At 37.7% G+C, this 26,615-nt stretch overlaps 1 protein-coding gene across 31 annotated transcripts in view; it reads left to right on the top strand.

The window, feature by feature from the left end:
• Nucleotides 1-26,615, top strand: part of PTPRD (protein tyrosine phosphatase receptor type D) — a 2,332,079-nt gene that overhangs the window by 2,250,975 nt on the left and 54,489 nt on the right. For all 31 annotated transcript variants that reach the window (XM_073021577.1, XM_073021575.1, XM_073021576.1 and 28 more), the window contains 3 exons: nucleotides 7,208-7,383; nucleotides 19,955-20,074; nucleotides 20,591-20,745. In XM_073021577.1, coding sequence (XP_072877678.1) covers nucleotides 7,208-7,383; nucleotides 19,955-20,074; nucleotides 20,591-20,745 — 451 coding nt within the window. The remainder of the gene's footprint in view (nucleotides 1-7,207; nucleotides 7,384-19,954; nucleotides 20,075-20,590; nucleotides 20,746-26,615) is intronic.

Below are 26,615 nucleotides of genomic sequence, written 5' to 3'. Positions count from 1 at the left end.
AGTAAAATCAGAAAGCTCTGGGAGTGAGTTTATTTTTATCTCTATTGTCTTTAGTTCATTGGAGTTTTTTTTTTTTTTTTAATTTTTATTGTACATCTATGCAGCTTACTCTAATGAATCTACCCTCCATTTCTCTAGACCTACATCATTTATGGTTCTGTTGTTAGAATATAGATACAGGTAGTAGATTACTGGGAAATTGTAAAAGAATTATTTTTATCCTGTCTGATAATTTTTTTAAATGGAGAAGCTAGAAAGGGGCCTTCCAGATTTGGAATTACTTTTTATCAGTAGGGTATTTAAGAATAAGCAGGCTTTTTTCCATTTTTACATCAATCATAATAACAACTAAAATTCATATGACATTTTGGAAATTTCAGATATATTGATTCATTTAATTCTCACAGAGGTGTTGGTTCCAGGACTTTTTGATCATGATATCATATTAATGATGATGAGACTGAGCGTCGGAGTGTTTCCTACACATAGAGCTTCTGTAGTCACGTCTCATGCTTGATTGTTGACTACTTAATTGCTTGATGAACCTCTATAGTAATTGCCTCCTTATTACTATAAAGGTAATTGGACCACAACTCCATGATGTGGCTGAAAAGTTAAGCTTCAGTGGCCTAAGGTCTACTGTATTTTAAGGCAAGTTGCTGTCTAACCAAAAAGCATGCCCCTCTATCACAGGTGCTGATAATTCCCCAACTCATGTTGCTGATCTTGCAATGTATTCACAGATGGTTCAATCACCCATCTACTTTCCTGCCTCCATTCTCAAAACCCAGCCTCCTCAGCAGTGTGAGGGTATGGAAAATCAAGTAGAGGAAGACATACGTTAATGAGGAGTTTCTGGTTGGGTTCACATACTCTGAATATCATCTGTTTCTCCATTAGCTCACTGTGGGATTGAGCTACGATGCCCACAGAACAGGCATGCTTTATAAAAAAATTTTGTATGTTTTATAGAAACATGGAAAAACTGCAGCTGTATCAGGGGATACCTTGGCAAGTAATAGACTGTGTCTTTGCAATAAATGTTTGCTTTATTTGGTGTGTTGCAAAAAGAATCTTTCATGTCACCAGGTCTGATGCAGCCATGTGTGGTTGTCATTATACAGGCGAAGGGTGGGGGGAAAGGCCTGTGTCCTTTAGAATTTAATCAATTTACTTGTAAATTTTTATTAGATTTTGTTTTTCTATTTTCTGTTTTCTAGTTTTGCTGGAGATGGCAAAGTAAACATTTTTGCCACATTATTAGTTGTAAAAATTTCAATCTAGGTCTTAACCAGCAATATAGTGTTGTTATGCTTTTTTGTTTGTGTGTTGGAGTACAGGAGGGGACATTATTTATCAAATAAAAGGTAGATTTTGTGCTCTATTGGATCTTGAGTACTTCTGTCTTACAACAAAGAACAAACTTGTTTGCCAAAAAGCAATTTCTTTTTGACACAGTCGTTACTTCATTAGGGATTTGTAGAACTTAAAGAAAATAAAAGTACCTGGGATTTGAAGCCAACTTGTGAGTTGGAGCAGAGTAAGACGCTCAGCTGAACATTCATCTCCATCTCTGTAGTGCAGCAGCATCCACTGAAGCCACGGTGGGATTCTGCCTTCCCTCCGAGGCTGCCTGTTAGTTATTCTCACCCCCTAAAGTCCAAGGAGAGCTTCTTTCTATGGACAGACCACCTAGTGCCACTACTTCCTCTTGTTTTTTGTTTATTTTTTGCCCCATCAGGTTCCAATCAAGATGTGAAGCAGCAGCCTCACTGAAAAATCTCATCTCAGCACATCAAAGGTAGAAGCAATAGGAATCAGCTTGAAAGAGCATCAGAGTGCGTTCCTACCTAATCTGAGAGACACAAAGCCTCTATTTATCTTAAAATAACTTCACAGAGATTTCTGAGTCCAAGAAGGTTGAGAATAGCACAGAGAGACACCTTATTTTAGAACTCAAAAGGACTGGAGGGCATCAATTTGTCCAACACATCTTGTTTAGCAAATAAACAATTACAGGTCTGGACAAGTTGAGTAACTGGCCAAAGATCACAGAGTAAACTACCAGCAGCCCTAGGCAGGAGTCCAGGTTTCCTGGTCAGTTTCTCTAAATTCTTAGCAAGTGCTTGGTATCGTCCCAAGACTTTAAAATGCACACACGACTTTACCTACAGTGTAATGTGATGCAAAACTGCGAACATTCCCCTTAGGATTACTTGATTTCACAAAATAATTCATGTGCTATTTTGCATCCTGCTTTTTCACTTAATGTCAAGGCTTAAGGCTTTATCATAAACCCCTCATCGTTATAAACACTGCTTCAACAAGAGACAAGAGACATCTTTTCAAATCAAATTATCTTCTGACCCCAAAAATCAAATCCATAGCAAGTTGGGTGCTTGTTTTTTTTGTTGTTGTTTTTTTGTTTTTCTTCTTGGTGGTTTTAAAAAATCCACATGACCCCATTATTCAAAGTCTATATCCAGGCTCATTTTTCCACTGAAAACCATAACTAGCAATCAACAGCAAATAAAATGAGAGCCTAAAACTTGCCTGATTCTGTTCAAATAGCTGTATGCTATGGCTTGTTGTACATGAAGAACAACAGAAGCACAGCTCTACCAATCATTCCCCTCATCACAACCTCTGTCACTTTTACAGGCTTGCATTTACAGCCAGGTCTAGTTAGTCCAGAACACAGAGACCCAGTATAAAGCATGTAAGTAATATTTTTAAATTCCACAAGAAAGAACAGTTCGTTAACTGAGGAAATACACTTTAACACAGGAATGGAGCATATTGGTGTAATGTGAAGTTAGAGGGTCTAGCCTTAGGTTTCTCGTGTGTAAGATTAGAAGACTAAACACTTTTTTACGGTGTTAGAACTATTGACATCACTGTTATTAACTAGAGAATGTGCATGAAACAATGCATGAGAAATCATGAAAACCCACTCCGTTTTATAAATGCAGTAGAGCCATGGACTCCTAGGAAAGAACCAGTCTTAGAGGTAAGCTGTTCTTGAACAAAGACACTAAGACCAACTGACTCCGAGAGTTCCTGCAGCAGGGCCAGTGTGTTCTAAGATTTTGCCTATGACGAGCAGAAGGCAAACATCTTTGCATGTTCCTGTTGTTTTAAAAACTCATTCCCCAAACAAAACACAAACAGAAAACCCAAAAAGCAAATCAAACACTGTTATTCTAGTATTGGAGGAAGGTCTCCGTGACTCCAAGAATGAAAAGCAATCACCTAATTTGTAATAATTCTATACTCTTTCAGTACTACATTTCTTTTTCTTTTTTTTTTCCAGTACTACATTTCAAGTTATATTTCCATCCTTCGTAACCACAAAGGAATTAAATTAATTCTCACACACTTCTCTTGGATTAGAAGTGCTCTGTGATTAATGTTGCATTAGCAGAAGCAAATCATTTTTTGGAAAAGGCAGGGAATTGAAAATTAAATAAACAAATACGCACTCCTTAGAGAAAGTCACCCCCAAAAAGTGAATGTTAGATCCGGCCTCCCAGCAGAAACATCCTAATCAAGAACTACTGAAGAAGCATTTCATGGCACCAAAACATTTGGAAAGAAGCGTATTGTTTATTTTCACAGTGTTGGTTGAAAAGTCTTTCTAAATATGTCACATTAAAAACCAGAGTCTCATCTACTTGAAATGGACTGCTGATTAACTTTAGCTTCCAATCTGGGGTTAATATTTTTAGGACAAGCCACCATCCTTTCTAAAATTTTTTCTCTTTCATCTTTCTGCACAGTGTGTTATATTGGGTTGTATAAATACAGTACTCATTATATCTTAGAGCTTCTGGAGAACATAGCCATCTCTCATATCTCCACATTGCAGAGGACCTGTGGGAGAGAACTTACCTGAAATGTCTTTTCACCAGAGTGGGTAAAGAGATTTGCCAGAAGGAGACTTTCATTCCATGTACTACCTTCTTACAAATAGGTATCAAAATATAAGAGGAACCTCAGCATTATTTTCAGGATATAAAATATTGGCTTGATAATTTGCTCTACCAGGTATTTGATTTTGTTTTCAATTACCTCTTTTTCAAAATATTCATTCTTTCTCGTTTATTGAGACAGAGTATCTTGCTCTGTCGCCCAGGCTGAAGTGTGGTGGTGCAGTCATGGCTCACTGCAGCCTTGACTTCCTGGACTCAAATGATCCTCCCACCTCAGGCTCCCAGGTAGCTGGGACTACAGGCATGCATCACCACATCCAGCCAAGTTTTTAGTTTTTTGTAGAGACAGGGTCTCTTTACCATGTTGCCCAGGCTTGTCATGTCCTGTTCTCAAGAAATCTTCCTGCCTCAGCCTCCCCAAAGTGTTGGAATTATAGACATGAGCCACCACGCCAGCCTAATTTTTTATTTTTATTTTTTGAAGAGACAGGGTCTCACCATGTTGCTCAGGCTGGCTCAAACTCCTGGGCTCAAGTGATCCTTCTGCCTCAGCCTCTCAAAGTGTGGGGATTACAGGCATGAACTACTACACTTTGCCCAATTCCTAAATTCTTAAAGCATTTAGTGATAGTATTGATTCCTGGTGCCTAGTGGTCTTAAGGCAACATTTTTGTATTCTTATCCTGGGAAGTGCAATCATTATTCAGTAGCAGCCTACCCCCTTCTTGTAAAACAAAAAAGAATTTATTATTCAAAATTGAGCAGTATGCAAAAAAAACCCAATTCATTACATATTAACTGATTAACATTTTTTCACAAAGAGAATTGGATGGGTCTGATTCCATCTTTAGGAATGATTCTCGTGTGCATCTTCTCCATCCTCAGATGCATTGTTCAGACACATTTGCTTTCCTTGATAAGGGGGGATGTGGTGCAGGGCCCAGTTGATGAATCTTCTAAGTCATTTAGCCCAGATTTCTCCATTCTGATTTTTCTTGGAAAAAAGTTTTCTGTATATTGGCAGCTGAGTGAGGCCCTTAGCCAGAATCCTTTTAATCAATTCTTTAATGTTGCTAACTGCTAAATTAAAATTTAGGAAGTGGGTTTTTCCTGTTAGATGGATTCATTCTTGGCTCAGAACCAAATCCTATGGATATGTAAGATGTGTGTACGTCCCAGTGTTTGTAACCTGAGAATTTTATTTAACCCGTCATTTGAATCTACAGTAATCTGGTGTTGGGGAGGAATAGGATCTTTATCAACAAAGGGCTGCCAAAACCCCAACTGCTTCTTGAGTAGCTGTAATAGATGAATAATGTTACAACCAACCGTGCATTTCAAGTTTTGCTCAAAAGGCTTTTCAGCTAGTGCTGGTGGTATTTCATATCCATGTGTTCATCTCAGAGTGCAGTAGTTTCCATCTGACTTTTATTACCTTTCTTGAGAGGATCAACTTTACAACTGGAATCAGAAAAGCAGTCAAAGTCATTGCAAGTGGCAATCAGTGAAATATAACAATTTTAGCTTGGGAACATATGTTTCATTATAAGGAAAAAAATGGTTACCCTATGATTCCAAGACTCATATTTCCCAGGGTAGAAGGGATCATGCACAAGTTCTAGTGTACCTCCCATATCATGCTGATATTCCTCTAAAGTGCTTATTCCCCCCTACCGATAACCAGCTCATGACCTTCCAGGGAAACTTAACTCCCTTTTTGATTCTGACCACTTGAAAATGCTTTATTGTTTCTGTAGTTACATCTTTCAGAATTTAAAACTTGGAACTCAACAGAGTAAATCTAAACCTCTCTTCTTCTCACAGGCAGCTCTCATCCCAATTCCTACCCTTTCCTTTGCTAGGCTATAATATACATTCTTTCTCATATGGAGTAGCTTTGATTCCCTTAATCACTGTGGCTACTCTACTTGGAAGAAGCTCAAATTTGCCTCTATCTTTCTTAAAGGCATGTGCTGATGGAAAACTAGGGTTTAAATCATAATATCTACATTAAATTACATTTCTGCTACTGATTAGATGTTGGAACTGGGGCAAATTATTTACTCTTTTTTTGTCACTAGGGTAGCAAAGGTGAATAAAAGAGACGTGGTCAAAACAGGCAATAAGTAAATTAACAAACAAGTAAATATATAATTACATCCTGTAATCAGTAGTATAAAAGGGCTGTCAAGGGAGTTCTGATGTCTCAGGATACTCCAGGGCAGGCCTTCTGGGATGGAGGCTGGGTGTTTTATGATGGGAAGGAGACAGAGTATATTCTAGGATGTGGATTGCACTAAGGGGGGAAATAAATGTTTTCCAATCATTGAAGCAGGCCAGTGTCTAGAGTTTTAAAGGCAAGCAGGTGAGTGGAATGAGATGAGTCTGGGAAGTGGCAGAGCTTTGTAAGTGATGTTCAGAGTTTGGATTTTATTTGAAGTATAAGGGGAAGCCATTGTTGGGTTTGAAGAAGTTACAGTGTCTGAAATAAATTTTTTTAAATTGCTCTCATGTTAGATAGAGAACAAACTGGAGAGGAAAAAAGTAGAAGTTCGACATCCATTTAGGAGGCAGTTTTCGTAATCCAAGAAGTTCATGTGCTGCTTACAACAAATCATGAGTTTTAAATGAGAAGCAATACTTTACAGAGGTCAAGACACATACGAGTAGCCTATGATTAAACCTGACTCCACCAGTTTGAGCAGCTTGCTCAAGTTTCTTTAACTTCTTTGCACCTCAGTTTTCTCCTGACAGGACTCATGACAGGACTTACTGCAGAGTTGTTGTAAATATTAAAGGACTTTATATATAAGTTTCCTGTTAACTAAATCTACAAAGAATTTTTCACTATTATGGTGTGTTCCACCCTATTTTGTATTTTCAGACTCAGGCATTCTTTTATCTAGTTTTTGTCTGGGAAGCACATGGGTGAGGAATGTTACCAGATTGTTTATTGTTCTTTGCAAACTATTTCTTTGCCAGTGCAACAGAGAAAACCAACAACCAGTGAAAGAAAAGTCGTTCTATGGACCATCTATTGTATTTATTCTTTGTCATATTATGAAGACCTGACACTTTTTTTCAATACATTTTTTTTACGTGATGGTTCTAATAGGACCTTTTTTTTAAATCTTGCTTAAAACCCGACCTTCAATATATTGCGACTCCTCTAGTGTAAGGTGGAACAATAAGATAACACTGCCATTAGGTCATGTCCCAGGCTATTTCCTCTTGTGATGTGCTCACCTGGTTGAATAACACTCCTTGTTTTCCAGGGATCCCAGGAAGTGACTATGTGAATGCCAACTACATAGATGGCTATAGGAAACAAAATGCCTATATTGCAACACAGGGATCTCTCCCTGAAACATTTGGGGACTTTTGGAGAATGATATGGGAACAACGGAGTGCCACAGTTGTCATGATGACAAAACTAGAAGAAAGATCAAGGGTAAGAATAAGTATCCACCTCTTTCATTTTAAAACTTTTCCCTCAGAGTCCCTATGTTGCCTATTTTATTCTGTTCAGAATCTAACCTTTCCCTAAGGCTTAACTTTCTAACAGATATTAATTATGAATGGGCATCAACAACTCTAATTAAACCATTCTTTAAAACTCCTCTGGGTCTTTTCAAAAAAGAAATTCTCCTATGTTATGATGTGTGTGGTTGCTAAAAGGAAAAAAAAAAGGAATATTCATGGGAATAGACAACTTGATTAGATAAAATAAATATTAACTTGAACCTCTTTCAAAAACACCACTGAACAAGAACGCACGGGCTTTGGGGAGAATCCCACCAATATGTACTTCCACTATTTTCAACTTTTTCTTTCTTATAATCTGCAACGTAAGACTTAAATTCTGTGAAAGAGGCTCTTGCTTAAATTATTCACATTAGTATAAATTAAGTCAGGGCAGCTGGAAAAATGATGTGGCTGAATACACGGCTGAGAAAACACATAAATGCATAGAGGGCGTTTTGCTAGTTTAAACTTCTCCAAAATGAGTAGATTTTAATAATGGAGTCATTGCTTGGTAAGGTCCAAGAAAAGAGTTTTATTCATCATATGGATCCAATATTATGGTGCATGGCACATTAGTTAAATGCTATTGGTTTGAAGGACTAAAAAATACTGGGTAAGCAGTGTACCGTATCCCTGAGGACATGTGTACATATTGTAGCATCTGAAGAAAATCAACCTTTAACCTTGAGAAATTAATGAAGGGATCTCTGAAACTTCATTGAAGATAGCAGATACTTTCATTGAAGAATGGGGACATTCAAGACAGAATTTGTAAACCACAAATGAGAGGTCTCTTTTACTGTGGTTATAGTAGTCTCAAAAAGGATATTTATAAGGAAGAGATCCTGATTCCCCATTTACTGTGTGAGAGTTGAGGTTCTGTAAATGTTCTTCTAAGCTCAACACATGGCGGTTTCTCTAAGCCTAGGTGTGTATTTGAGGGACAATTTAAAAGCTGTCCAAGAGATTTATAAGGGAAAAGCTCAGACAGAAAAATACTAAAAAGCCACAACTGTAACCTCAAAGGTGGGAAATCAAAAGCAGTGATAAATGGTTGGTTTAGCAAAATTGAAAAGCAATTATATCTTTTCAAAACCTCTGAATTGTATAGAGATGTTGAAATATTGTCTAAAATGGGAATTAAGATAAAAATGACGCTGAAGACAAATATCTGTCATACTTTACATGCAAACCCCATTCAAAAGATGTAAATGGATCTGTTACCGATTTGTACTTAAGGTAACTCCTATGTAGCAAGCAGTTTCTTTAAAAGCAGCTCCCCCTCCAAGCGATCTTGGATATAATGGTTAATAACTATAATAATGTCTAACATATTAGGTGCATTGATATTTCAAAACAGCCCTTTTCAAGAAACACTACTATGACCTCCAGTTTCCATATGAGTACACTGGGGCCCAGAAAATTACAGAAGCTTTGCCCAAGGTCATCCAGTTACCAAGGTCAGGGATAGGAATTGAAGACAGACCGTCTGGCTCCAGAACACACGTGCTTCACCATCAAGCCATACTGCCTGTTGACACTTCTGTGAAGCTGAGACAGCTGAACTATTATATTACGGCATGCATGTAAATCCAACCTACCCAGTCTGTTCTGCCTGGAGATAACTGCTGGTAACAAGCAGTCATTTGCAAAAGCTGTTTTCAGTAAAACACACATTTTATCTTGACACTGCAGGCCTTCATTAAACTGTGCACAGAAACTTGTTTTGAAATAACCAAATGAAATTCTGCCCCTTTTCTCCCTAATTGCTTCTAATAATAAAGTTAGTTCTAACTGGCCCCACTGCCACTGCAACATCTGATGGTAATGAGCAGTTCTTGGCGAAGGCATTGTGACTTAAATACCTACAGTTTATCTTTCTGTTGCAGGCTACCTTCTCCCGCAACCCCCCTCAGCCAGAGGAACTTATTTGGAAGTTACTAAATGAACCTCTGTTTGCTCCCTTCATTAATTACTCTTTGCTCTTGGAAGTTAGCTTTCTCCTTTGTTAAATGGCCTAAGGAGGCCAATTAAAATGCTGTCTTGTGATTTTTATTCTGTGGTGGTTCAGCCTGTACCCAGATTTGTGATGACCTGCATAAGCCAATAGGTGGTTGGGTAGTCTCAGCCGCCATCAATCTGACAATACGTATGAGCCCTGGCCCCCAAGGCCCAAAAGTCCTTTGTTCTCCAGTCTAGAACACCTGGGACTAACTGACCAAATGTCCTGGAGAGATTTAACAAAGCAATGGAGCTTCCTATTATCTCATCTGCTTTTCCATCTGCCTCCCTCCCATCATTCCGATCTCACCCTTTCCCTATCCAGTTGCTCTTTTACCTAAAGTAGCAGGAAGAAAGGGGAAAAGGCATTCCTGGATTCCCAAACAAGAGCTTGAATTGGCTTTCACTATAAAAACAGTGTTATAAATAGGGGTGAGCTGTTAGTGAAATCTATAGCTCCAGACTTTAGGAACATGGTGGGTTCTGTGGGCTGACCTTGGGACTCAGTGAATTCTCAATTCCCAGCAGCCAACTTCAAAGCAGACATTGGAACTAGCCTGGCCCTATGATGGGAAGTGGCACCAGTCTTCCTCATAAAGGGAGGTGGTCCAGGTACTGTAAACAAATTACCTCTCCAAGAGCTGAAGCTTGAAATGTCATTATTTAGATTAAGACTCAGGTTCTTAAAATAATATTCATTCTCATGGTACATGAAGAAAATATGTGTGTGTGTTGTAAATGCTTCTGTGAATTAGAAGTGTGCTAGACTGCCCCTGACCATAGATTTGCAGCAAGGAAGAGAGGAGAAAAGGAAAGAGAAGATAGCTTGATATTACACAAGACCGCATGGGGATACCACCATGAGAGAGGACAGCTACGGGGCAGTTCCAAGTAGGGCACTTTGCAGTCAGATGTCTGAGTTCAAATACCAACTCCTGCCCCTAGCTGTGTGACAATGAGCAAGTTTACTTGACTCCTCAAATTCTCATTTTTCCTTTTTTGGATTATGTGGAAGGGTTATTGTGGGTATCGACTGAGATAAAGGATCTGGCCAAGTGACTCAGTGATTCTCAAACGGTATTGTTTGGTAAAGCAGTTGGGGGCTTTACAGTGACAACTTCAGTTTCCCCAATAGATAGCCTCCAAATAATTCACTCTTTGTTCCCAAATGAAAAGTTTGTTTCTCTGTGGTTGACGATGAATCCTGACCAACCTCTCCATGTCACTGAATATGGTTAATTGTGCCCACGTTTCCCAGTGGGGCACACCCATGCATTTTAGTCAAGAGGAGAGTGGAGCTCAGACCACTGGATTCTTTTCCACTTGCTTTCCCCTAGAACAGGATCTCCAGAGTAGAGATCAGCCAGGGAACAGACCAAAATAGAACATTCTGGCTGCTGCATTGACAATAACACAACATGAAAATCATAAGTGATATAGACATGGGTTACATGTAGTGATAAGTGCCACTGAAGATACGTTTCCTTATGGTTCACTTTTATATTCCCTCTCTTCTTTTTTGGTTATTTTATGGTGCTAGAGAATTCTCCTGCCTTAGAGCCCATCTCTCTTTTCAAGCTTTCTGTTTTGCCACAGCCTGGTTCACTTGTTTTTGTTTTTCTTTTAGAGATAGAGTCTTACTCTGTTGTCCTTGCAGTGGTGTGATCATAGCTCATTGTAATCTAAAATTTCTGGACTCAAGCAATTCTGCCTGAACAGCAGGGACTACAGGTGCACAGCACCACCCCCAGCTAATTTTTAATTCTTCTGTAGAGACAGACTCTCACTTTTTTGCCTAGGCTGGTCTCAAACTCCTGGCCTGAAGCAGTCCTTCCACCTTGGCCCCCCAAAGTGTTTGGATTACAGGCTTGAGCCATCCCGTGCCTAACTGGCTCGTTCTTAAGTTGTCACTCAGGTCTGAGGTTTATCAACAGCGCTTGTATTAATACCTTTGGTGGGTTAGAACAGCTCACTGAGACAAAAGGCTGCTGGGTTCCTTAGCAGGTGTTAGAAGTTTCACTAGCACCTGTTTTGAGCACTGATCATTCTTAGTATTTGCATGGCTAAAGAAACCCTTGTAAGTGTGAAGTATGACTTAGGACTTAAGTTGATTATTTGAAAACAAGAGTTCTTTGATTTTCAAATGTTATTACTTCCCTTCAAATGTGGCCTTTAAAGAATTCCAGACTTAACTGAGAGGACTTTTTGCCTGTTATATACGTTCAGCTATCAACCCTGAAGGAAAAGTATAAGTTGAATATTTCATATGAGTTTCATTAGGGTATATAAAGAAATAAAAAAACAATGGACCAGGTGCAGTGGCTCACGCCTGTAATATCAGCATTTTGGGAGGCCAAGGGGGGGCAGATCACCTGAGGTCAGGAGTTTGAGACCAACCTGACCAACATGGAGAAACCCCATCTCTACTAAAAATACAAAATTGGCCAGGCATAGTGTCACACGCCTGGAATCCCAGCTACTCTGGAGGCTGAAGCAGGAGAATCACTTGAACCTGGGAGGCAGACGTTGTGGTGGGCCAAGATTGCACCATTGTACTCTAGCCTGGGCAACAAGAGTGAAACTCCATCTCAAAACAACGACAAAAACTAAAACTAAAAACAATGATAGAAGCTGGAGATTCTGAAGGGAAAGCATGACTGCTGCCTGAAACACACAGATCAGTTTAAAGCTGTTGTAGAATGTACTGTGTAATATGAAATACTGTTAGTGGGGTTTTTTTCCCCACAGTTTCCATCCTTATTGCCAAATCCTCTCAAGTTTTGCGTAGTCCATTGATTCTGTAGCAAGTCATTCTAGTGCCCTAGAATGTGGTTTCTAATTGTTTCCATGTTTCATAACATGCCAATAAGCACACGAATTGGTCTGGGCAACCACATGGAAGAAGGAAAATGTTTGGAAAAAATGAAGCACTTTGTAGGGAAAGTAAAATGTATACAGCTGGGATTTCCACTCCAAGGATATTATTTGTGGATGACTGGGGCACATGATTGGCAGCCTTGCTTGCAGAATTGGCATCTATGAGGTAGGATTTGTCTGCTTTTTTAGGTGTATATTAAATTATTATTTAGTGTGTGATCATTCACCTTTTTCCCTTCATCTATCTCCTCTTGACTGTTTCTCTCTTACTCCGTCTTCCATCTTGAAATACAGAACACAGAGGGAATGTATCAACCTCATGCTTAGAAAGTTCTTGAGTAACCTTGATTAGTGTTAGAAGTTGAAAGGCTTACTCAGGGTTAGAGTATATCTGACTTTCATTTCACCTCTGCAGCCTGCCTTCATTCTTTGCCCATAGTAGAGACTCATTATTTATCTTGCCTTGCAAGCTTTATAGTGGGGGTTGATTCACTTAGAGAGGTTTGTAAATGTACTTAATATTATAAATGTTGGAGGTGGGGAGTGAAATTTTGACACTTAACAAATGGGTCATGATTTTGATTGTAATCCAGTGTGAGTTGTGTCAATTAGTAGTGAAAATACAGGGCTAGAAGTGAAAAATTCTATTCTTGGTTTCCGAGCTATCTTAAGTCCCATTTTCTGTTTCCAAATAGGGAATTGTACAAACCAGATGATGCCACACATTAGTAAAGCAGATCAAATGTGTTGTGCATCGTGACTTGACTTGTATCTTAGGCCAAAAAATGGGAAAATTCCTGCCCTACTAAATTTTGTGGTTTGTGCCAAAGAATGGAGGTTAGATGCTGTCAGGGCCAAAGGGACTGGGCTGGTGTTAACTTCATTTTGTTAACAGTTTAGAGAACTTGACATTTGGCTGGTGGAACACTTCTGACCTAATGACCACTCACTCCTCCTCCCATGTCTTCCCCGGTCCTTGAATGTCACCTTAGTAAACTTCCCCTAGCACAAAGTGAAGGTGAGATGGAGACATATTCACATTTTGTTCTGTGGCTAAGAGGGCAATTCTGAGCATGAAGCAGCAGAAAAAGAGATTGTGCTCAAACATTTTTTCTTTTCCTATAAAACAAAGCTTGAAATTCTTTTCAGATTGTGAGATCAATGTGGGTTAAAATTTGACAAAATCCCATTGAAGATTATAAATGGCAGTGCTATTGTTTTCATTGCTGTTATCGGTTTTGGAAAGCCCAGCCTTGGCCAGTGGCAGACTAATTCTTGGCCCTTCGGGTTTGTCAAGGTTCGGTAAGTTTAATGGAGAGCAAGTGCTTTCCAAATGCCAGGTCTGTGTCCTTTTCCAAATGGAACTGGAAGCGCCAAAGGCTGTGAACATTTAATTTCTCAAACTGTAGCCTAAAGCGCTGCCTATCTAGGGCAACAGAAACTGCTTTTTTCTTTAAGCAACTTTAGGACCAGCAGCACAAACATTGCCTTTGGAGTCTGCATGATGTATGGGATTGTTTTGAAAGTGGTGGATATTTAATGTAAATAGGACGCTGGCAACAAAAAGAATGATGCTCGTGTTGGCAATCTAAAGGATGTTGGGGTCCTTATCTAGCAAGTTCCACACTCTTGGTTTTCTCTTGTCACCAGACACAGTGTCAGATAAAAGAGAAAGAATCCCACCAGTTTCTTGCTGTTTGTTAGCTTTCTGGACTATCTACCTTCTTTCCCCACCCCAACTGCTCTACTTAGAAAGGCAGCCGACAGATTCTGGCTCAAAGCATTCCTCTTAAAGCCAGTTAGAGTCCTCATGGCCTGAATAAAGAGCTGGAATGGGGGAAGGAGATGCAACTTTGCTCCTGATGACTTTGTACAAAGCCTCTCTCATTCTCTGCATTCATGTCTGTGGTTCTCCTGTGCTGGATTAGGTCTCATTTCTAAGGTTTTCAGAAGTATGTATTAATCTCTGTTTACTAGTTTTTAGGATCCAATGTTTGATTTTTCTCTATTCTTTATCAGCAGAATGTCTGGAAAGGCTGATGTTCAACTGGTAAATACCCAACATAGTTGTACTGGTTGTTAAAATATTGAACTGCGTTGATACTGACTTGTACCTATGAATTATATTTTTATTGAAACACTGAGTCATCCAATGATATTGTTTAGAAGAGGTGACACTGGAGTGAAAGGCAACTGCTGGGCAGACCAAGGCAGAAGCAGAGGTGGCTGTAGGGCTATGTGGGGTACCCAGGTGCTCCTCAGGAGTGATTATGTCTGAGGTGGGTACTCTGATGACTCACCTCATGTGGGAAGAGCTGATATCAAAGTGCTACTTGGCCATGAGAAAGAGGCACCTCACACAGTTCTGCTCTGGTTAGGACAAGGTGCCAGAAACTTGAGACTTAATGACTTTCAATTTAATGGGGAAAGTCATTGGAAAAGTTTACGGCGGCTCCCTATGTCAACTTCTGGCAGACACATCAAACAAAAGGGAATAACTTTTTTAAAATTAATAAGCAGTTAGGAAAGTGTACGAATGGTTCAATGAACTGGTAAGCAATTTTATGATATGTAATTTGGTTTATTTTGAGAATAGTATTTTTCAACTTTATGGCTGTATATATGAAAAGCTGCACTGATGGTCAAATGCTTTAATATCACTCTCATTTCAAATATTGTACTGCCTCTTTGTCCTCCACTAATTAGTGTTAGTAAAGATATAATAAAATGGGGGAATACACAAACCAGACTGACTGCCAGTTGGGAATAGATATCGCCAAATATTGATTGAGTGCAGAGAACTACACTGTTATTAAAAGAGAATCACTGAGGTGCTCTCTGTCCTTATTATGGAAAATCAAGTATTCAATCTGGTCTTAAAAATTTCCAGAATAGTTACTATAACCTGTAGAAATAAATAGTTCAGCATTTAATTTTTCTGCCCACTGAAATTTCTGATATTTATCTAAAACTTTCCTTTATTATAGTCTCCCTCATTCAATGGGTATTGGCAAAAGGGTACCAACATTTCCTTACTCCCAAAAATAACTTTGACTTGTGTTATCTAAAGTTAGCCTGCTTGTCCATTCGTTACAGAATACTAATGCTTGAACAACCACTCTGCCCAAACTTACCAGGTACGAATTTACAATCACTTTTAGCAACAGTTATGGTGCCCCACATAGCGTTTATTGCCTATTCTAAGTCTTTCTTTGGCTAAATAATCTGGTCCAAAGCAGACTTTTCAAAGTACCATGTGGCAAATACGTTTTGGATTAGCAATGCTACAACTCTTTGGAGGTATCAGTTTGTTACAGTTGGAATTCTGATGCCTTGCCATGTTGCCATGCTCAGTAAGTCATTAGTAAATTGAGATGAGGAGGTTTTGTTTTCAGAAAGTTTTAGACAATTTAAAAATAAGCCAATCTAGACCACAGTTAATTGATTATAAAGTTGGCTACAACTCATTGAGTGCCTACCATATGCCGAGCACTCCCAAGATAAGCTCTATGGGAATAAAAATAGCCTAGAACGAGAGCCCTTCTCCCAGAGTATGGTCAGCAGACCTAATGGATCAGCTCCTACCAAATATTTGCAATGACAAGATTTTTAAAAATACATTTAAATATGTTTCATGATTCCATCAACTTGATTTTGATAGTTTGTCATGAAAAAGGTAAAATAAATGAATTCCATAGCATAAATTTAGCAATGGTCACCCTGTTCTTTCCATAATTATAGAAAAATGAAAGCTTCACTTAAGGGTAATAACTTTGTGATAATAAAAAGAAATGCCTCCCCCAAATTTAGCCAAAACTCTGAACTGTCTCAGTTGAAGCTTCAAGTAAAGTTACTGGGTGATGTTTCTAAACCACAGCTTGAGTGACAAGTTCTGCTGTTCTTCTTTTCCACCTCAGAGTTGAACACATACTCTTCTCAGAAGAGATTGGAGCCCACATAGATTAAGAGAATTGTTTGGTATCTCAGAACCACCTATTTGAAGAACTAGGAGGTTTAAAATCACCCCCACTTAAGTCAATAAGGCTGATGGGTTGAGGGCAGGGTCTGAGTCTTATGTCACCTCAGTGCCCCACAACTGCTAACACCTTGCTTTGCACCTAGAAAATCCTAAGCCAATATCTGCTGAAATTAATAACGTTCTTTTTTTCACACTTAGACTGATTTAGTTAATTTATAACAACAACCAGACACACACAAAAATCCAGAATGTCATCGAACTGATAACCAATAATAGCTAGTGTTTGTTGAATGCCTGTTTGTGCCAGCCATTAGGGTTAAGTGTTTTAGGGGCATCATTTTAGTCCCCACAATAGCTCCATAATGCTGGAGACACTCTTCCCATTTTACAGATGAGGCGACTAGGCTTTGGTCCTGGAAACAGAGAAGCAATTTTCGAGGCATCCAGGGAGACTCTGCCTGACCTTCCATGAATCAGTGCTGAAGGCCGCTTGTATCCATTCTAAATCAATAGAAAAAGGCAAAAAACAGTATTTGTTTTCAGTAACTCCTGCCTTCTAGTTCTTAGGTACTCAAAGGGAGCTGCCTTCATTTCTCGTCTCACAATCAGCTTTATGTGTGAAGCCTAACAAATAGTAACTCTCTCTAGAAATACCTTATGAGATTTTCTCTTAAGAAAATCAAGTAGGGGAAGGGCTGTTGTCAAAGGAAAACATTTTAAGAGAGGAAAATGGAGACAGTTCATTTATACTAGCTAATGAGGAAAGAAAAAATATTTCCATTGTTGTCCTTTTTTTTCTCACTACACTTCATACTTGCTTCCTAATGCTGAAATCAGAAATCACATGTTTAGCATATGGCAAAAAATGAGACTTAAAATCATATTTGTCAGTAACTCTAAGCCCTTAAATTCAGCCCTCCAAAATCAGATGAAGGTGTGCAGGCTACTCAGAGAATGAGGTGGAGAAGGGAAGTGCTGAGGTTCTCACCAGCAAAGGGGAAAATGTATTGCTGTCGCTATTCAGATAAGCCCAGGGAAAGCTTCTAATCCCACTGCTGAGGCCACGTGTGTGCATTTCCACATACATTACATATTTATTTTTCATAAGGTCCTTTTGAGATATATTTCCTGAGAGAAAATGGTAATATTTAAATATATCTGCTTTAAAAAATTGCTTCTGATTTTTGCAGTTGAGTTTGAAACATTTATTTTTCTTTTGGTAAATAATGAGATTAAAGTGCATTATTCAAATTGAGTACAAAAACAACTTTTTTCCTCTTTTAGCTAGAAATTTCCACAGCGTTTACCCCTTATAGTAATGCTCCGTGGTATTTTTTTTTTTGTAAAGGGGTCAAAGTCTAAGCCAATAATAGCTGCAGTTTCAAACTTATTACTAGAAATGTGAGGATTAGTATAATTTTAGTTTTTCCTGCATCTTAGGAATGGAGAAGATTTGTAGATGGAGAGTCATTTTTCCAAAAGTTGTATGAAGGTTGCCTTCTCATTCTTTCCTTCATCTCCTTTTCCTACCTCACGAGAAGGTCTAAAAGTAATCAAGTCCCACTTTTAAAATATAATTATATTGAATTTGGTTCAGTGCATTGAACTGACTGTATAGATGATTTTGTTACATTAATGTGCTGTTTTGTGCATATCATAGTGATATTTGTCCTCAGGGATTTCATTAGTTTATTTTAACCGAAAGGGTTGCTGTCCAGCTGAAACTGTTAAATGATGAATTTTAATTTCTTTCTTGAATCTTCAACTCAACACATTGTTGGCATCTTCTTGAGTACTACAATATGAGGCCTTCAGAGTTCCTTTTGTCCTCTGCTGGGAGACATCCACTTGACATCTATTTCATGGTTTAAAACAAAGCCTTTGGCATAATTTTTGTGATTTTTTTTTTCTCATCTAAATCATGACTGCTTAAGTAGTGTTGGTTCTATTCAGATGGTAGTTTTTGCTAAATATGTCATCTGTGACCTGGGTTTTAGCTTATGGTGAAAGAACATGTAGAGATGCCCATGCCTGGTCACTCTACGTCAGTATTCTCCTTCAAGAATTCTCATTTCCCTGTCTTGTTATCTCTTTGAGTTAGGGCAAATGATAGAAATAAAAACACAGAAGGCTATTTTGTACAACTAGGAAACACACAAAGTATTTTTTAAATCTCGCTAAGGTAAAATTTTTGTCTTATTGTGGACAATTTTTGTTTGTTTTCATCAAAAAGGTGATATTTGCGTGGACTCAAAGTTAAAATCAAGGCATAGAAATGAAACCTTGTGAATTTAATATCTAGTTTAGTATATAGCTGTAAAGTGCTTTGCTTTTTTTCTTGTCTAGGAAATTCTGTACAGGATAAAACCTCTCCCTTTCTTAGAAGGACCAATTGTTTCATGGAAAGAGCCCGAATTCTCAGAGGAGCAGATGCTATCTCTGTGAGAGAAAATTGCAATATTATTCACAGAATGTTACAAATACTCATATTAAACATAAAAGCAAATCATTATGCAATAATTCTATTGGACCAAAAAATTTCTAGTGTCTCTAATAATAATGTTTTATTGCCTTTGTTTAAATCCAAAGATTGTGATTTTCTGTTCTTTCTTTTTCAAATAGAAAGGTGTATTCCCTATTTTAAACTACTGCTAGGAGCTTTCTTTACCTAGAGAAATGTATTTCAGTTGGGTTCTCCTAAGAATTACTCCCATTTAAAAAAAAAATGTCTGAGATAGAAAGGGTAAATATAGTGAGATCTATGGCATTACTACAAAAATATTGTGCTGTGTTTGTTATTTTTCATTATGCTTTTTAATGCCCAACAGACTCATTCAGTAAATTTGAGGCTTACTGCAGACTTGGAATTATTCTTTGTTGTGTGTTAAACTAATTGGGTTGAATACGTTTTATGTGCTTTTGTTCCACTCCACATAGAAACTGTAGATTATTCATCTTGAATGAATTTTAAATTATTTAAACTTTGCACTGTTGGTGTATGACCATCTGAGACTCTTTTTAAAGAACAGACAGCTCTTTTTCCTGTAGACATTATAGGTTTAATTTGCTTTGGATACAAATAACATTTATCTTGTGTTAAAAAGAAAAAAGTGCATGCTTATGTTGTTTATTATACTTTGATAGATTTTCCAATTATTTCTACTTTTCTTTAAACAAGCACATTTGGAAGTTGTGATAGCTCAAGATGAAAAACCTTATGCCTTTTATATCTTGATGAATTAACACTAACTATCTTACCATGTAGTTTAAATGCCAAAGTGTCATCCTCCCGATGCGATTCATAACGTCTATCCCAGGACAAATTTGTTTTCTTTTCAAGCACACTGAAGTTTCAAATCCCTCTCTCTCTATTTTACTCAACAACAATCTGCAACTTATTTTTTTCTCCAGGAAAATTGAATCTGTTACTGTTTAGTATTCCTACCAGTTTGAAAAATGTGGTTTATATTGGCATCAGAGCAGTAATTTACATATATTGGGATAACAGAAATGCATGCCAGAAAAAGATCAACATAAAACGAAATGCAGAAAAGCTGTTTTCCTTCAACAGCGACTCAAAGCAGCGTTAATAGAGAAATGGATGAGCATTTGCCCTGAATGCGCCACTTGTTTCTTGTAGGTGAAGTGTGACCAGTACTGGCCTAGCAGAGGCACAGAAACCCACGGACTGGTTCAAGTAACGCTGCTCGATACTGTGGAGCTGGCCACATACTGTGTTCGAACATTTGCACTTTACAAGGTTTGCTTTTCATCTTTTTCTCCTCCCTTTACCCTCTCTATTATTTAAAGAAAGCTTCTTTTGAGAAATCAAATCTCTTAAGGCTTTACTGAAATCTTGATCCCAATGGCAACAGTGAAGAATGAAATAAATCTTCCATTATCACTCAGCCATTTTTCTTCTTGTCTGGCGATTTATCAGTAAATATAAAACTCTTGCTCCGAGTGAAAGTTTCAGCCAATGAAGAATAGATGAAGAAGAACTAGTTCTTCCTGGAAAATGTGATAGGAGCTCTCCTGGTAGTTAAACCTGAAAAATGTAATGCTTCTTACCTAAGAATTTTGTCTTCCTGCGCAAATATTTGTCATTTACAAATAGCTTGGGGTTTATATCTCCAAAGAGTGTGTCTTCCCAAAGGATATAGGGTGGGAGAAAGGAATTAAAATAGCACATTTTAGCATTACCTCTTCCCTGTTACTCATCATTACCACCTGAGGCTGGAAAAACAGCATTTCAGCTGATATTCATATTTCACAGAATGGTTCAAGTGAGAAGAGAGAAGTGAGACAATTCCAGTTCACCGCCTGGCCTGATCATGGTGTTCCAGAACACCCTACACCTTTTCTAGCTTTCTTACGTAGAGTCAAAACCTGTAACCCTCCCGATGCTGGTCCGATGGTTGTGCACTGCAGGTAAGAAGCATGTGTTTCACTTGCAGTCAGGAGGTTTCTGAGGAAACAGAAAGCTAAATTGTTTCTCATTGGATGTTTTTGCAACTTTTTGACATTCTGGGATACTAAATGCCTTCACAAATAACACAGCTCTCCTTTGGTCAAATGAGGCCTACGCTAACATCAATAGGATGGGTTTGACATAGATGCATACTTCCCCTGGAGATAGTAGGTAGCTGCGGTCCATTGCTATTGTCTTTTCCCAGTGAAGAGAAACAAATAAACACAAAATTAAGTGGGCACATGGCTGTAAATATGTAAAACAAAAAATAGTATGTGGGGGACTATTCTTAAAAACAAATTTATATCGTTTGACAAGTTCTTGTGGGCTGAACTGATACAACCTTTTTACTATTTATAGGGAAAAAATTACTAACCAAAGTAATATCATACAAGCTTTAAGGAGAATATCTTAGTGCTTAAAGATGCCTTCTGCACATTAGTAATATCAAGTCTCATAACATCACTAATTTGATTTTTTAAAAATGTATTTAATAGAAGGAAGGAGTTATTTTGTGTACTCAAAGGTAATAAGCTTGTATTTTTCTCTTGAAATGTATAGTTTGTATTTTTTGCTTAAGTCTAATAGCTACATCACTACTGAGATTGCAATATATATAAATGTTTATAGATTTTTAAATATTAAACTGATTTCTTCCAGTTGCTTGAGTTCCTCTTAAGTGTCATTACTAACAGACTACTCAAGCTATCTGGTCAGACTCTATTTATTACTATATAAATGTATAGTACATATATAATTTCATGATAGTTCTTTATAACATGAGAAATTCGAAGATGAAGAAATATTGCTTCTTCCACAGGTAAGTAAAATAGAAGTGTGAGAGTATAGGAAAAACACAAGAAAGCATCTATTGTAAATCAGTTCTATCGTGACTTAATTCCATAGCTCTCTTTCTTACCCCATATTATACTATAATATAATACAGTAGACCCTAGAAAAGGGGCTAGTTTTTTAGAAATGGGGTCAATGGATTGATCAGAATGAAAGCAATGAAATTCACCTAGCCAAACCATGCTACAATGCTCATTGTTAAACAATGGGCTGGCAAATTCCATAGAGGATAAAGTTTCTCTTTTCCAGGAAATGTTTTCCTAGATAAAACCAGTAATAATATTACCTTGTATTTATGTAGAGTATTTTACTAATTTCAAAGCACTCCCCTATGCATTATTTTCTTTGATGTTCATAACAACAGTACGTTGGGTTAAGAGAATTATGTTGGGTCAAGAGAAGTGAGAGGCTACACAGGTTGCTTCAAGTACTGATAACTAAGAAGATGGTAGCATAATCGGCCTCAAGTCTTACCTAGATTCTTGTTTCCCTATATCTGAGACAGGGTCCTTTGAGGACTGGCCACTCCAGCTGCAGTTTTCTGCATGATTGTAAAACATTAAAAATTATTTTTAATTTCAGCAAGTGCTTTTACATCATGAAAGTAGATTTCTGGTTCTCCTGCCTTTTGGTTTTAATTCAGGTGCTAGTTTGATCAGTCTGTACACTCTGTTACACACAGTTCTTTGCAGGCCTCAGAGAGCCAATGTACCTGATTATATGGTGCCTCTGTTTGGTAAAAGCTGAACTTGATTATAAAAATCACAAATGAAACACATGAAGTGTTTTCAGATAGAGTTTGGCCAAAGAATAGAGAAACAGAAAATTTGGGCTAGCAGAAGCAATGTTGCCCTTGTATGCCTAATGGCAAAAATACGGTACACACACACACACACACACACACACACACACACACACACACACGTGCCTGCACACACATATGTAATTATATGTTTAACAGGAACAAAAATTATAGACACATAATTTGGAAGTTTTCACTGAAAAACAGCATGATGATTTTTTTCACATTGCATTTCAAAATACAGAATCTGTCCTTTCTCCAAATTTTCCTCCCATTTCCGTAAATTAACGTGGAGGCACTAGAATTAAAGTGGAGGCACTAGAAAACTGAGATAGATAGATAGATAGATAGATAGATAGATAGATAGATAGATAGATGCATGCATACATACATACATACATACATAATTTTTAAAATACATTTCACCCTCTGTAGATTATAAGCAAGGTATAGGGTTCATGCTGGGCACCATGACGGACACAAAAATGTTTGCAAGCAAATAGCAAGTATGAGAGATAAGATAAATAGCTGTAATGCCTTATTTTGAGAAAATACACACACACACACACACACACACACACACACACACACACACCCCACATCCGTGTTATGTTAAGCCACCTGGACTCACCTCAGAGAGAGACAGGCTACTCAGGAGAAATAAGGAAACAAAGATGAATGTACTGAGCTAATAGCTGCTGACATTTGGAAGTGCTGTGCCTGAGGCTCTGGAGAAGCTGCTTATTGAAACAAACAACAGAAGAGTAGGTATATTGGTGGAAGAAATTTGTTAGCAACTTCAAAACAATGAAGGAAAGGAACTGCATAAACCGAGCTCTGTGACATAATTACCCATAAGTAATTTTACATGTCTGGTAAGAGGTTTTGGCCTCTTTATTTAGGAGGGTCATGTCTACATTGTCAACATCCATATTATCATGAATTTTTGAGTTGAATACAGCCAAGTTAAAACTTGACAGTATAATGTTTTGTGACAAAGCAGCAAATTAAAGTCATTCTTAAATGACAGTTATTCATGTAGCATCCCAGAAATTCTAGTTTAGAAACCATTTCTAAGCAGAAAGAAACTATGCAAAAAGCCACAATAACCATGTTACAAAGGGATACTGATCACGGTTAACCATGATCATGTTACAGATAATCGCAAAAAATAGTCTGGAAGGTAAATGCTGTATTTTGTGTTTTGATTTCTTTTATTATGTACTAAACTTTTTTTTTTTCTATATTAAAGAAGTAGTGACAAAGTAGATCCAAGCCTTCTGCCCAAGATAGCCTATGGTGAGAATGGAGGAGGTTTTAAAGAGGTCAGGTAGTAGCCCAAAAAAGGTGGGGCTGGCGGGGCAGTACAGAAAAAGGATATCATGGTCCTCCAATGGTTCTGGGACGTAATTGGAGTAGGACAAAAATGAGCCATTAAGTAAAAGAAATTCTAACAGTCAACAACAAGAAAGAATTTTAGGGATAGCCTGGGGCAACAAGCGCAGACAAGACCTTGGAAGGTCGGGGAGGACAGAGTCTACCAGATTCCTAAAAGAAAGAAGGTCTGGTTCAACAGCAAGCAAGGAAAGGCCAACTCTAGTTATCCATCAGTTCATACAGAGCATAGAATCTCAACATTGAGGGTACGCACTCTGGAGAGCTAGACTGCCCAAGTAAAATGTCAGCTTGTTTACTTACTGGCTGTGTGCCTTTGGACAGATTATTTAATCTCTGTTTCTTCACGTGTAACGTGGGATAGCACTGTAAATAGCAATGAGAATTTTATAAAAATCAAGTAAAATGACATAAAATAGATAGATATAAAGCCCTTGAGATAGTGCATAGCATATAGAAGTATGCAGTAATTTTAAATTATTAATAATTATTCGTTACTGAGTACCTTTTAAAAGCTGTATGTATATTTAGAACTCTGAGAAGAAAAATTCAACATGAACTTGGATGTCATCTGTGTAACCTGAGCCATCCATTTTATTAAATCACAAATGTTTATAAATATTCAAATCATTAAATGAATGGATTTTTTTCAAATGTACATGTTTCTACTATGGTAATCCCATAAGACTTCTCAGCGAGAGAGAACACAACACGTTGATGCTATGTGTTAGAGAGAATCATTTATAATAATACATCTGTTTGTATAAAGACCTGAGAAACCTTTCAACTCTTAAAATGATGCTGTTAAAGGAACTTAATATTGTGGTCCTTAATGCCTTCAAGATGAGGTCTGAACTGCTTATCATTGCATTCATGACCCTTTGTAATCTAGGCTGATCTCACCCTTCGCACCTCATTGTTGACTCCTTGGGCCATCTTCTGATAGCTACACATTTCAAGTATCTTCATCTCTGGCTCTCAGCAAAAGATATTTATCTGGTCTAGAATTTCAACAATTCCCCTACTCTACTTGATGATGTTCAACCTTGACGCATAATCCAACCTAAATAGCACTTCCTATTTGTATTGCAGAGGTTGCAAACTGGCTTCGGATGGTTTTGTTGATATATATGATAATTTTTAAAAAATTTTGAGCATGAATTTCTTTAAGCTGGAATGCACTATCCAGTTTTCCAAACCCTTTCCACTCCCTATTATTTTATACACATTTATGAGATTGCTTCATCTTGTAGACATTTGAGTTGTAACTCTGGAGAAATATTTTAAGCTTATTCCCCAATTATCTTCCCATAGGAAGAATTAAATATTCTCTAAATTCTCATAGAATAGGTTCACACTTTGCATGTTTAACTAAATGTGTGCAGATCATATGTGCCTTGAGATCTTAGAAGGCATGAGTAATGGCTTATGTACATTTTTACCCCATCTCTTACACCTTAGTAAGCACTCAGTAATTGCTTGTCCAAGTTTGTTGAATTCCATATGGCATTTTAATAATTTTTACAAATATAGTAAGAGTTTCAAGGCTGGACTGATTTTTTTGGTTTGTTTTTTCACCTAAGAGACTGTATTTTTTCCCCTTTATATTGGGATATATTGTGATATTTCTTTATGAGAGCTTAATTTTTAAATTGCCTTTGCCTTACTTATAACTATTTCATGTTCTTTCCCACATACCATCTATTCCATGATTAAATATAGACATAGCTCCCCATTTTGTAGCCATACTAATAGTTCAGGATAGTTGAGCCCTTATTCAACCTTGGTCACCAAGCATACAAACCATACGCTTGGCTCCAGGTATCTCTTGTCAACTGAAGAGGCCCTGTTGTAAGTGCTTTATATGTGTTACTGCTTTTCCCTTCCCATGGTATTTATAAGGAGTAATGTTAGTTTCCCATTTCACAGAAGAAAAAACAGCAGAGGCTGAGTAAGACCAGCTTACTTGCCTGAGCTCACACTACTAGTGGTGGCAATGTTCCCCACGTTGCATGGCCCTGTAAATCAGGCAGATTCTCCAAACTTTAGGTCCCATGATGGATTTTAGCTCCCCTTTCTGCTGTCCCTTTGGGGGCCTTTCTCCATCAAGCCTTCCCTGGTGACCTGGTCAGAATGAGCCACTCCTTCCTTTCTGATTCCATAACACATTGCTCTATTCTGGCCTTTCTTTCACTCCTTCTAAATCAAAGGCAATTGCTAGCATGTGAGTCTCTTCCATTCCTTAATCACTTGAACGTAAATAATCACAATAGCTACCAATCAAGGCGCCATTACTGTTTTCCAAATATTACTGAGCATTCGTTTAATCCAGAAAATAATATATTTTGCTTGCAAAGAGCATTAAGTACAGGGAGGTGGTAAGTGATTTGTTCAAGATCATACAGCATATACATTTCGTCCTGATTTCAAAGTCCATGGTCTGTTTACCCATCATTATATCCAGTTCTTACTCTTCGTATTGCAGAGACCACCTAGTCCCTTTCACTTAGCTCTTTACTGCACATGTTGTCAGATATTTGCCATTATCTCTTCACAGCACATATATATGTGTGTGTGTGTATATATATACACACTATATATATAATCGTACAGTGCATATATATATATATATATGAGTGCGTGAATAGAGACATATAGTATTGTTTTTATCTTATTTGTAAAATGTGATTTGGGAGCAGAACTTTCTATTTATTAAACTGAGATTTCCTTAGATGTCATGCGTTACATTTTCCTATATCATCTTAGTCTTCCCCTTAGAAA

The sequence above is a fragment of the Chlorocebus sabaeus genome, chromosome 12 (assembly GCF_047675955.1).
Source record: "Chlorocebus sabaeus isolate Y175 chromosome 12, mChlSab1.0.hap1, whole genome shotgun sequence".
NCBI classification, from domain to species: Eukaryota; Metazoa; Chordata; class Mammalia; order Primates; family Cercopithecidae; genus Chlorocebus; species Chlorocebus sabaeus.
The sequence above is the reverse complement of the archived record's forward strand: the minus strand, read 5'-3'. Positions and strand labels throughout refer to the sequence as shown.